Raw genomic sequence first — 12,898 nt, 5'->3', positions numbered from 1 at the left:
AATAAGCCTCCAACACACGCCCTTGCCACTCCCACAGCCAGGATTCATGGGCAGGGTTAGAGACAGAGAGGTAGAGACAGAGAGAGAGGTCTTCCACCCACTGGTTCACTCCCCAGATAGCCACAACAGCCAGAGCTGGGCTGATATGAAGCCAGGAGCCAGGAGCCAGGAGCTTCTTCCGGGTCTCCCACAGGGTGCAGAAACCCAAGCACTTGGGCCATCTTCTACTGCTTTCTTAGGCCATAACCAGGGAGCTGAATCAAAAAAGGAGCAGCCAGGACAGGAACTGGCGTTCATATGGGATGCCTACACTGCAGGCAGAGGCTTAGTCCACTACGCCACTGCGCCAGCCCTCCCTGTCTCTCCTTGGGCGTTGGTCTGACCTCTCTGCAGGTGAACCATTCCCAAACAGCCCCCCTGGACTATCCCACTTGAGCCCAGCCCAGGCCCCTCCCCATGTCCTTCTTCATGCTTGGAACACTGTAATGTCATCGTGAACATGTTTGGTGGTCAGGTGTGGCTCCCCCTCTGCGAGGCTGAGCAGATCATCTGGGGAGAGGGGTGTCCTTGTCACTTGTCACTACAAGATTCTCAGGACCTGGTACATGAAGGAAGCAAAGCAGGCCGCTGAAGGCCACGGCTGCCCCCCTGTGGCCAAGCTGGGGAACTGCAGCTCCCCCCCACCCCTCCCCACCCCCACCCCGCAGCCGCTGACGGAGGGCTCAATCTGCTCCCCCAGGCTTCCGGCTGGTCTCCCCTCCCCTCCTCCTGGCATGGACACAGGAGTTCCCCAGGGGGCACCAGGTCTCAAGGGCCCCCTGATCTTTTCTATGCCTCTTTCTCCAGCAAGGGGTTCGAGAACCTCGCTCCCAGAGGGCTTCCTCCCCCCAGAGAACCAGACCAAGGGCAGAAGGGGCACTCAGATGGATGGGAGCTGGACCTGTCAGATGGACTCCATTTCCTTGCCCGCAAAGGTCAAAGCTGAAGTCCCCAGGGGGCTGCAGAAAGGGTGGGAGAGAAAAATGACAGGCAGCAGAGAGAGGCTCCCGAGGCCGGAGCTCCTGCCTCTCCCCAGGCGGGTGCAGGCAGAGCCAGGGACGGGGCCTGTGTGCGTGGGTCCCCGGGAGGTGTACCGGCCCCCAGCAGGCACTTCAAACAGCAGTGCCTGTACCAGCACTCAGAGGTGGGGCCAGCAAGGCCTCTTCCTTCCCCTGGGGTCCCATGGGTGGTTCTCAGGCCACGTCTGAGTACCCCCAAAGTCACAGGACAGAAGAGGGACCTCCCTGAGGTGCTGCCTCTGCACTGTGTACACAACTTTAAACACAGTCACACTGGAACAAAGGCATTGTGTAGGATGAACATGAATTTTTTAGTTGTTGTTAATACAAAGACTAAAACCTTAGAAGTGTTTTTTGAATGCGTTTGCCTCCCCGCCCCCCCAATCCAGGGAGCCAGCTAAGGAACATTCTTTTATCCCAGGGTCCCTCCTGGTTAACCTCTCTGGAAATGTCCCTGTTCATCTTAGCCAGGCCAAGGGACAGACAGACGAGGGGAAGGCTTCTGTCCACATTGGAACTGCAGGGTTAACACGGCTTTCGGGAGCCGAGGCAGGGTGCGCTGACTGGGGAGGGTCTGAGCCCTCCACGTGCCCTCTCTTGCTGTGGTGCGGCTGACGCTCAGGCAGCCCCAGCCCCATCAACACTGTCAGTGCAATCTGGGAGGGGCTGTGGCCTGTGCCCACGGGGCCGGGGTCTGTGACATAGGACTTGCGCCCTAGGTCAGGCAGGCTGCTCATTACAGGCCTCCAGCACCTGGGCCTCTTACCCTCTGCATCCGTAGGAAAGAAGTCAGGAGAACACTGTCCCCCCCCTCCCCAGGAGGGCTTCCTTACCTCCCTTTTGAGTGGGGCCACGTAGGCCCAGGAGTTGGTGGCAGGGTCGTAGCGCTCCACGGCGTTCAGGTCGTTGTGGTAGTCACGGCCCGCCACGGCGTAGATGTACCCACCCACGACACACACACACAGGTCTGCGTGCTCCTGCTGCAGGGACTGGATCTGGAACCAGCGGTTGTGCCGTGGGTCATACCTTTGAGGGGACACAAGGTTGGCGTGTCACTGACCAGGTAACAGCCTGCCCCAGGGCCCCCACCTCTGACTCTGGCCTGCTTGCCCCGCATTGCGGCCTGGCCTGAACCTTCTTGCTGCCCCCACAGCCAGGCCAGCAGGCTGCTACACACCTGAGTGCAGGTGCACCCACCTACAAGGTCTAGAGGGTGAGGCCAGGGGCCTCCTGGCATTCACTCCTGAAGCCAGCCCCTTCTCGGTGGGACCCCTGTGTGCAGTTTCTAGCTCACCACCTGCACACCCCCAACAGCTGTTCCTAGGGCCACCTCCTGCCTCAGGGCTCTGTCTTTCCCCAGAAGGGCCCAGTTACAACCTCTAGGCTGGATGGGTGTGTCAGCCTCCTCTTACTGGCCTCCTGACCTCAAGCCCCGTTTATCACCTGTGGGCTGCCCGGCACACCTGTGCCCAGTGCCCATCACACTCGGCCTGGTCAACATCTAGCATGGGCCAGGATTCCACCCCTACTTCCTGTGTCTGACATACTGTCCCGTTGTCCCCCACACCCCCAGCCCCTGGCTTTCCTGATCTCGTCAGCTAGGGGAGTCTCCACTCCCATGAGGCAGCCGAGGGCGACCTGCCTGCCAACAGTCCAGGCCCCGGGCACATGGAGAGGGGAGGGTGGGAGGGACAATGGCCACTGCTGACCTTGCTCAGCCCGGGTCCTCTCAGGAGGCTCGCCCTCCAACAGCAGGGCCACCTCACGTACCTTTCATGGGACATGCAGCTGCTCCCCCCAGACCACAGCCCTGCCTTCTCCCTGCTTCCCTGCTAACTTCCATAAAGATGTCCAGAGTTGATGGCTCATCACTGCCCACCCCAAAGTCCCCTGAGGCTGCCCCTGCCCTGCTGGAGTAGACGCCCCCTTATGCTTGCCCACTGGGTGATCTCAGCCACCCAGGACTGCTAACCGTCGCCCATCGCTCTCGCCTGCACTGGGGCCGCCTGGCTGTCCACTTGGCCATCCGCTCCCACCCGCCTGAGCTGGCACCCAAGGCCCATCCACAGGCCCAGGACCACACACACCTTTCTAGCACCACACCCTGGGGACTTCTCTCTGCCTCCTCCCTTCCTCACCATCACCAGGCCTGGACTCTGCTGGGCCCACGTGGCGCACACAGGAAGGCGTGCTGTTAACACAGATGATCCCAGGACGGACACGTACACACCCCGTTTCCCCCGGGAAGCCACCCAGGCACCAGCACGCACCTGGCTCCAGCACGCGCCTGGCTCCAGCTGCTGCAGCCTCTTTGCTAACGGCCTTTTTTCAGACGAGTGCTTTTATTTCTGCAGAGGGAGAACAGCGCCCAGGGAGAACAGGTCTAACTGGCTCAGGAGACTCAACAGCGCTTTCTCTGGCCTGTGCCCAGCGCTGGCCAGGCAAGACCTCAGCTGGAGCCTTTTATCCCACAGAGCAAGTCGGGCGCCGCCCACGGCCACTTCTGCAGGGAGCAGGGCCCATGGCAGCCAGCACAGGCACCTGGGTCACACCTGCCCAGGGTGTGACTCCTGGTCCTGCCCCTTCTAGTTGGATGTCCCTGGCTGTCGGTTTTAGTCTCTTGGTGTTCCAGGAGAGGAAGGGGGTGGTGGGCCAGCCAGCGGGGCGGGGGCGGGCAAGGGCAGCGCGCTGATCTTCAGGACGCCAGGAAAGACCTGTGGAGGAGCTGGCACCTGAACGACGCGGGGCACGAGCCTGGGGAAGGCCCAGTGCTCACAGGGACCCTGCTGTCCAGCCGGCATCGGGCTGGCCACGGCCCTTCCTGCGTGCTGGTCTCCTCTGGGAGCGTGTGTGTCTTTGTGCCCTGTTTTCAGTGTAACCCAAGTCGGCAGCATGTGCTTCTCCCACCAGCGTGAGACAAGACCCTCTGAATGCCTCCACTGGCCTCTTCCCCTCACGGCTGCTCAGGCTGAGTCAACACTGATACCACATGCCAGTAATTGTGACATAACCAAAATTTCACTCATTTCCTGTTTTTTCCCCCAGTTGTACTTTCTTTTAGGCTGTACAAATTTATGGGGTGCAGTGTGATGATTCAATATATGTATGCTATTTGTAATGCACCAAGTCAGGGGTTGCTCTCCTTAGCCCTCTCTGTCTCTCATAACCCACCTCTTCTTCAATATTGGCTTTCTTTCTTTCTTTCTTTCTTTTTCAGATTTATTTATTTGAAAGGTAGAGTTACAGAGAGACAGAAAGAGAAGTCTTCCATCAGCTGGTTCACTCCCCAAGAGGTCCCAAAAGCTGGGTCTGGGTCAATCTGAAGCCAGGAGCTCCATCCAGGTCTCCCACATGGTCCAAGCACTTGGACCATCCTCTGCTGCTTTCCCAGGTGCATAAGCAGGGAGCTGGATTGGAAGTGGAGCAGCCGGGATTCGAACCAGTGCCCATATGGGATGCCGGCGCCCACACCACAACGCTGAGTCCCTGGATTGATTGCTTCCTTCTCAGAATAGGTTCCCAAGTAATATTTGTTTCTCATGAGAACACGCTTCACTGCTGCATATGGAGATTATAGGGGCAGGCTTTTGGTGCCAGGGTTGGGATGCCACTTGGGACAACCTGCATCCCATGTCCGAGGGTCTGGGTTCAAGTTTCACCTTGCTTCTGAGCCAGCTTCCTGCTAATGAAAAACACAGCCTGGGAGGCAGCAGACGATGGTTTGGGTATCTGTGTCCCTGCCACCCACGTCGGAGACCTGGATGGAGCTCCAGCCTTTGGCCTGACCCAGCCCTGGCTGTTGGCGTTTGGGGAATGAACCAGCAGGTGGAAGATCTCGCTTTCTCTCTTCCAAACACGAGAATAAATTTTTAAAAAATGTTTTAAAGATATAAACAGCTTTAGTGTTTGCTGATGACTAAATGCTTGTGTCCCACCCCTTACCCCAACCCTGCCAAATCCCTATTTTGAAGCCCTAGGACGCAATGTGGCAGCGCTGGGAGGTGGGGACTTTGTGAAGTCAGGTGCCAAGGGCAAGGCTCTGCTGAGCGGGTCAGTGCCCCTTCGCAGAGACAAGCCAGAGTGCTCCTCCACCGGGCGAGGACACAGCAAGAGTGGGTCTGCACGTGCACCAAGATGACCAGCACCGTGACCTTGGGCCTCCCAGTGTCCAGGCTGTGTGAAATAAGTACTTGTTTACATCACCGAGGGAAATCTAGTCAGTATAAAAATGCTCTCAGATCCTCATCCAATAAAGCTTTTCTTCTGTCATTCTGTGACTGTTAAGTGTTTTAAAGCCTTTTGAATTTTTTTTTTATTTCAAATGTACTTAAAAACATTGGCAGGGAGAGCTACCACTTGGTACACCTGCCTCCCATATTGCAGTGCCTGGGTTTGAGTCCAGGTTCCACCACTTCTGATCCAGCTTCCTGGTAATGTACACCCTGCGAGGGTGGCAGATGATGGCTAAGTACTTCCTGGCTGGAGTTCCAGGCTCCTGGCTTCGGGGTGGCCCCGCCCCAGTTGTTGCAGGCATTTGGGGAGTGAATCGGAAGATAGAAGATCTCCTGCTCTGGGACCAGCGCTGCGGCATAGCAGGTAAAGCTACCTCCTGCAGCTCCCGCACCTCAAATGGGCACCCATTCAAGTCCCAGCTGCTCCACTTCCGATCCATCTCCCTGCTCATGTGCCTGGGAAAGCAGCAGAGGATGGATGGCCCAAGTATTTGGGCTCCCACACACATGTGGGCGATCCTGAGAAGCTCCTGGCTCTTGGTTTCACATCAGCCCAGCTCTGGCCATTGTGGCCATTTGGGGAGTGAACCAGCAGATGGAAGATCTTTCTGTCTCTGTCTCTCTCTGTAACTCTGACATTTAAAAAACTAATTTAAAAAACTCTCCCTCCCTCTTTATCTTCCTGCCTTTCAAGTAAAATAAAATTTAAAAAAAATTAAAAATATTAGCAGCCACAGAATTACCGTAGGAAAAAGACAAATTATTTTAAGTAGGGTGGGGCAGATGGCAACATGTGACTGGCTACTCCTAGCCAGCATTTGGTGACCCCCAGAGTTACTGTAGCCGTGGACAAGGTACAAAGAAGAATGTGTGTCACACGGAGGAAGCAGAGAAAGAACAACACAACAGTGATATCCCCGAGGCAAACACGATTTGTTCCAAGAAGTAACTTTCCCCGTGCAGTTTCCCTATCAGTGCTTTAGATGTAACTGGGCAAAGCACTAACGCCACAGACTGACAACCCCAATCCACTGCAGAATCTTCTTGGCTTGTATCTCAGAGCCTTTTGTGCTCTAGGGGGAGGGGAGAAAGAACTGCATTCTTCCAACTGCCAGGTGGCGGGATTCATCGGGAAGCTCTGAGTCCCTCCGCAGGGAGGTTCACCACACATTCATTCCGCAGAGACGCCCCCCCCCCACCGGCAAGGCAGGCTGGCCTGGGCACCCCAACCCCGCCCTCACGCCTGCTCTTGCCCACTCCTCCTGCCCCTGGGACCCAGCTCCCAGACCGCAGTTTGAGACGTGGTCGTTGATTACAGGGGCCAGCGTCAGCATTTTGCAGAGTCCCAGCATTAGACAGACTTGCAGCGGGCAGCTCACAAGACCGGCAATTTGGACCACTGTCCTGAGTGACACACGACCCGCCCCTTCCCCCTTCTGCCTCCCCCCTCCCCCACCCCTCAGCCAGCCCACAACAGGACAGAGCACAGGGGCAGACAGAGGCCCTGGCTGTCTCTCCCAGGGCCCGCCTTGTGGTGAAGACCCGCTTCCTTTGCTGGGCACACAGCTGCCCACGCCTTCTGCTGAACGCTCTGCAGAGATCTGCTCTGCACATCTGTGGGCTGCTCCCCAAGCAGAGGAGCTTAGGCCACAGCCTCCCAAGCTGGAAAACTGAGCCCACTGGGGTGGGAGTGGGCGAGAGCTTTGAGGCTTGGCCAGGGAGAAGCCCTAGTAGGTGTGGCCACATCCATCGTCGGGGACATCATTTGGTTAGGGAGGAAACCTCCTCTGTGAACTCTGCCCTTCCTCATGTTCAACCACAAAATATTCTTGCTGGCTTCCAGCCGAGTCACATCCCTTTAACACAGGCGATTGCTTCCTGAGGGCAGGAGAGCAGAGGTGGCTGGGGAAAGCCCGTTTCCTCTTCGGTCATGGTCACTGCGGTTGATTCTGAGAGGCGTGGTATGGCTAGATCCCACCACCACCCCTGCCCCAGGAGACGAAGACATGAACTTGGTCAGCCCCTGGCCCGTGGCTACCGGAAGAGGTTGGTAAACTCCCTCTCGGCAATGCTGTCTTCCATGTGCGGTGTGGGGAGACTGCCCACGTGTACCCAAAGTGCGGTGGAGGTGCCCCCTGGAAATCTGACAGTGGCTGCGACTGGGGTTCTTGACCTACGGCCTCTTTTTCTGCTCCAAGCAATGGGTTTGTGGGGTCACAGTCTAAAGGACTGACAACACCACAGCAGTCCAAACTCCTTCTTGAAAAACTCCCCCTCCTCTTCTTCCCCTTCCCCCTCCTCTCCTTCTCCCTTCTCCTCCCCCTCCCCCTCCTCTCCCTTCCCTCTCCCCCTCCAAGAAGCCTTGTGCCCAGCACACAGGCCGCCTACAGGACTGAAAGGAAATGCAGGGTGAGACTGAGCAGCAGGAAGCCACCCACCCACTGCAGGCTGCTGGTTAGAGAGGGGGAAGGCAGGAGCAGACAGACAGGGGGGTGCTGATGCTTCGAAGAGAAAGAGGACAAGACAGAAGGAGCCACTGCCCTACCCTGTCCCCCAGAGCCCCGACGCCCTTCCTGCCAAGGTTCCCCTCGCCGCGTGCGCAGCCAGTACAAGTGGATGCCACGCTCACCACTCAGGCCCTCCCCAACAAGGCTGAGCCGGCTGGGATGCAGGGTGAATGAATGGGTTTCGAGGAGCACGGGAGCCCCCTTTCTCTTCCCTCACTGCGAGTTCACATGCTGAGCACATGTGCAGAAGGCTGACGCGGGAACCAGGTCTTCCGTGACGTGCTCTTTGTGCACCACCCCCACCCTCTCCCCTAGGAGCCCTCAGCCCACATGGCTGGCCAGCCCCGTGTCACCCGCAGGCACAGACGCCAGCACCCGGCCTCTCTTACCGCCAGCACCGGGACTCGGCTCGGAAACCCTGGACGTTGTTGTCCCCTCCGATCAGGTACACGAAGTTGTTGAGGACCGCGATGCCCTGGTTGGACATGCGGGGGGCCAGGGAGGCGGTGAAGTGCTTCCACTGCCCCAGCAGGGGGTTCAGGTACTTGGCCTGGTCGCTGAGCACCGTGGACGGTGTGGAGTGAATGCCCCCGAAGCCCACCACACACTGCAGGTCTGACCGCAGCTCCGTCTGGGGGCCCTGCAGGCTAGGCTGCAGGCTCTCATTCCGGTGGTACATGAGGGCACTGGCCACCGTGTCCCGCAGCGGGCTGGGGTCCAGCTTGTCATGCAGGCGCTGCAGGACCTCTGCTTCCATCAGGGGAAAGCGCACCGTCTCCAGGAGCTTGGGGGGCTCATGCAGCGAGATCTGGTCGGCTTGCACCTGCTCCAGGGTGTAATGGTAGAGCAGGGCCCCCTCGTAGACCTCCGTCTCGCACGACACCTCCAGGCGGTTGCTGCTGAGCAGGGAGTAGACCTTCTCCAGGGGCAGCTGGCGGTACTTGTCAGTCCGGGAGAAGGCCACAAAGTTCTTGAGGATGTAGGCGTCCAGCTGCTCGGTCAGGCGGCTCAGGTCAAACAGCTCGGCCAGCCGGTAGACATCCAGAATGTTCTCCTCGTCCACCCAGGACATGAGGAAGTCGCAGCAGAAATGGATAATCTCTGGGATCTGCAAGGGGAGCGACACCCGCTGAGTCTGAGGCTGGGAGGCAGGGGGATGGCACAAGCACAGCTGGCACGCTCGGCCAGGCCCCCCTGGGGGTGGGGGACGCGCAAGCCCTCGTCACCCGTCCCCCACCTTTCTGACAAACCAGAAACACCTGGGGCTTACTGCAGGCTGACAGGGTTTAGTGAGGGGGGGCGTGGTGTGTGCTCAGCATCTCTGAAACTCAGTTTCCCCCATCTGGAAAACGGGGAGAGTTGAGGCGATGAGCAGCACGCATAGCATGGGAGTGAGACTGTGCGGGAACCAGCCGGCACAGGGCAGGCGTCTCACAGACGGCAGCCGCCTCGCTGACCAGAGAAAGCGGCACAAATAGTCACTGAGCCAGGCGTCCCCGGTTTGGTAGCGACTCGGGACCACCCCCACACGCGTCCCAGGGCTCTCTGTTAGTGTCTGCCTCTCTGGTGGTGCTGGGATCGAAAACACAGCCGGCTCTTCTCGCCTGCCACAATTCCCACGGTGGGGGTGGGGCTCTTCAAAGCTGCAGGCCCAACAACCCGACCTGGGGTGGGGGGCTGCGGGTGAGGGCGGCCGTGTCTCCCTCAGCTCAGAACTGCTGTCCAGGTGCTCCCCAATGCCCACCCAGCACCCATCCCAGGGCTCTGCTCAGATGGTGGGTGGGAAGAGGGCCAAGGGGCTAAGAATCAGGCCACAGAGGCTCGAGGCTGTTGAAGGTCACCTTGGGGTCTGATGAGCCAAGGATGGCAGGAGAAAGGGAGACAGAGGAAAAGGTCCCAGGAAAAACTGCCTGGGATAACACCAGGTGCTGACAAACGCTTTAGGAAAACAGGGCTGCTGAGCTTCTCAGAAAACAGGAATACCTGATTTATCTACCGGCAACTGATTAACCACGGCACATGGAGCAGCTTTGCCGGTGTTGAAAAGCCTTATCAACATGCATTTACAATATTTTACTTTTTATTTTTAAAAAGATTTATTTGCTGCCTGGCCAGTATCGTAGTGTGGTAGGTTAAGAAACTGCCTGCAATATTGGTACCCCATAATGGTGTCAGTTTGAGGCCTGGCTACACCACTTCCAATACAGCTCCCTGCTAATGTACCTGGGAAAGCAGCAAATGGCCTAAGTGTTTGGGCCCCTGCACCCACGTGGGAGACCAGGAAGAAGCCACTGGAGCCATTTGGAGAGTGAACCAGTAGATGAAAGATCTCTGATCTCTCTCCTATTTGTAAGTCTGCCTTTAAAATAAATAAATAAATATATTTTTTAAAAATCTGTAAAAAAATGTATTTGCTATCCCTTTCCAACATTTGAAATGTCAAAGCGAGGACGCAGTGAGTCCTCCAGTGTAAAATTTTGAATTTCCCTAGGTCTTCCGGTCGGCACAGTGATCAACTGTGCTGACAACACAGGGACCAATGTCATGTACATCATCTCTGTGGAGGTGACTGAGGCCGGCTGAACAGACTTCCCGCTGCTGGTGTGGATGGCCACAGTCAAGAAAGGCAAACCAAAGCGCAGAAAGACCTTCGGTGCCGGCATCCCATGTGGGTCTGGGCAGGTGTGAGAGTCACAGCCCTCAGGGGAGTGCGGGTGGGTTGAGGAGCTGCTCCTTGAGGAGCGCTGGCTTCCTGTCCCCTCTGCTTCCCGCCCTCTCTTCCGAGCAGCCGCGGCCCTCTCCTTGGTAGAATCTGGCCAAGGCTTCTCCCACGTAGGAGGCTCCGCGACAGGCTCAGGGAAGGGAACACATTTGCCTGAGTGACTCGTGTGGACGGTCTCACTGCCTGCAGACCCAGGGCTCTAGGGGCACCACGAGGAGCCTCGTCAACACCCGTAGAAGTCCTCATTCCTGAGCCCTCGGGCTGACAGCTCCAGGACTCGGGATACGGAGAGACTTGCAGGTGTCTGAGAAGGTGGGTGGGAGAGAGAAAGCGGAGCTGGGAAGGTGATTTGGTGTCAGTAGAAAGGGGACCAGGGGCAGCAGGGGAAATGGCTATAGACAGCTCCAGGCGAGATGGACGAGGATGGCACGTCCAGGTGTGGACACAGCGGATGCAGAAGGTGCAAGAGCTCCCGAGGCAGCGCGAGGTCCTGAGCCCAGGACGTGGCAGAATGGCTGTGGGACACAACAGAGCAGGGTGCTCCAGGCGGGAGGCGGGCATGGAGGAGGACGGACAGCTGGACCTCAGCCATGCCGGGGATGCGATGGGGAGGATGTTCCGGAGTTAAGCGCTATAACAAAACTGGCTGAGCGTCCCCAAAGTGACAATGGCAGAAGAGAGCTCTGTGGAGAAGCTGCCTGGGCTCAGCTTCACCTGCCCATGGTGGGGGGAGTTGTATCCAGACCAACACACATGTAGGGTCAGCCTCACACCTGCCCACCTGTCGCAAAGGGTGGGGACGGGCACCCTCCAGCTGCCCAAACACATTCTCGTGTGAAAGGTCAGAAGGATGAACTCCATGTAGCATTTTGTTTCACTTTCAAGAAACATGGGGGGTGGTACTGTGCCACAGCGGGTAAAGCCGCCACCTGCAGTGCCGGCATCCCATATGGGCGCCAGTTCAAGTTCTGGCTGCTCCACTTCCGATCTAGCTCTCTGCTATGGCCTAGGAAAGAAGTGGAAGATGGCCCAAGTCTTTGGGCCCCTGCACCTGAGTTGGAGTCCCAGAAGAAGCTCCTGGCTCCTGGCTTTGGATGGGTGTAGCTCCAGCCGCTGCAGCCATCTGGGGAGTGAACCAGTGGATAGAAGACCTCCCTCCCTTTCCCTCTCCCTTTCTCTCTTTCTCTCTCTCTCTACCTCTGCCTTTCTGTAACTCTGCCTTTCAAGTAAATAAAATAAATCTTAAAAAAAAAAAAAAAAGGAAAAGAAAAGAAATATGAGAAGAGGTGACCTTCAACCCAGTTCAGGCCTGGGGCTGATGACTCAAAGGCACCTGCACGCCCAGCCCTGTGTCGCTGCGCCCACACCACTGAGGTTCAGTAGTATCTTCCAAACACGGCCTCAGGATAACAAGTGTTTCAAAGGGAGAACTGCCGAGGACAGGTGGGAATGGCCTGTACAGCATGCTGTGGATGGGGGTGGGTGCAGCCTCGCATCACCAGGCATCAGAGCACATAGGACACTGCACCCACAGCCTCAGTGCAGCCCCTGGCCAGGAGGGGAAGGAAGCAGCAAAAGGGCAGAAGGCAAAGGCCGGGGTAGTGGTGCAGCGGGTAAAGCCACCACCTGTGACACCGGCATCCCATACTGGCTCTGGTACCAGTCCCAGAACTTTATGTCTGATCAAGCTCTGTGCTAATGCACCTGGGAAAGTAGCGGAGGATGGCCCAAGTGTTTGGGTCCCTGCACTCACATGGGAGACCCAAAAGAAGCTCTGGCCTCCTGGCTTCAGCCTGGCACAGCCCTGGCTGTTGCAGCCACATGGAGAGTGAACCAGCGGATGGAAGATCAAGATCTCTCTGTAAATCTTCAAAAAAAAAGAGCAGAGGGCGGAGGCAGAGGAGGAGCCCCTTCCAGGCTCTGCCCAAGAGGCCCGTTCTTGCTCCGGGGCTTCCTCCACTGTTGGGTATGGGTATCTTCACCCTCGTGACACAGCCTCGGGCCAACGCCACTGCCTGGGGGGCGTGGCAGGCGGGCTGGGCGCTCTGGGTGCGGGTGTGGCCGCTCCACGAGGTGAGCCCCACCTGAAGCTGGCAGGCGGCAACCAGCGTCTCCTGCACGTTGCTGAGGTTGAGCTCCAGCTCGGAGGTGTATATGAAATGCAGGATTTGGCACATGGCGTTGTAGGACACGCCGTGGATCAGCACCTCTTCCTGCTCCATCTCCTTCAGGCCCCCAGCAAACATCCCTCTGCAAAGGGAAGAGACAACAGCGGTTAGACCAGTCAGGACGCCAGCCCAGGCTGCCAGAGCAAGAGTAGTCAGAGCTGCTCGAAGAGGAGACCGCATGGGGGGGGGGGCAGCGAGGGAGAGGGCTGAC

At 57.7% G+C, this 12,898-nt stretch overlaps 1 protein-coding gene across 4 annotated transcripts in view; it reads right to left on the bottom strand.

Moving 5' to 3' along the window:
• Positions 1-12,898, bottom strand: part of KLHL22 (kelch like family member 22) — a 36,762-nt gene that overhangs the window by 8,230 nt on the left and 15,634 nt on the right. For all 4 annotated transcript variants that reach the window (XM_051841038.2, XM_051841039.2, XM_070065923.1 and 1 more), the window contains exons 3-5: positions 12,604-12,769; positions 8,187-8,905; positions 1,892-2,084 (exon numbers count right to left, since the gene is read on the bottom strand). In XM_051841038.2, coding sequence (XP_051696998.2) covers positions 1,892-2,084; positions 8,187-8,905; positions 12,604-12,769 — 1,078 coding nt within the window. The remainder of the gene's footprint in view (positions 1-1,891; positions 2,085-8,186; positions 8,906-12,603; positions 12,770-12,898) is intronic.

This window comes from Oryctolagus cuniculus, chromosome 21 (assembly GCF_964237555.1).
Source record: "Oryctolagus cuniculus chromosome 21, mOryCun1.1, whole genome shotgun sequence".
Classification (NCBI taxonomy): Eukaryota; Metazoa; Chordata; class Mammalia; order Lagomorpha; family Leporidae; genus Oryctolagus; species Oryctolagus cuniculus.
This window is presented reverse-complemented; position numbering and strand designations above follow the sequence as displayed.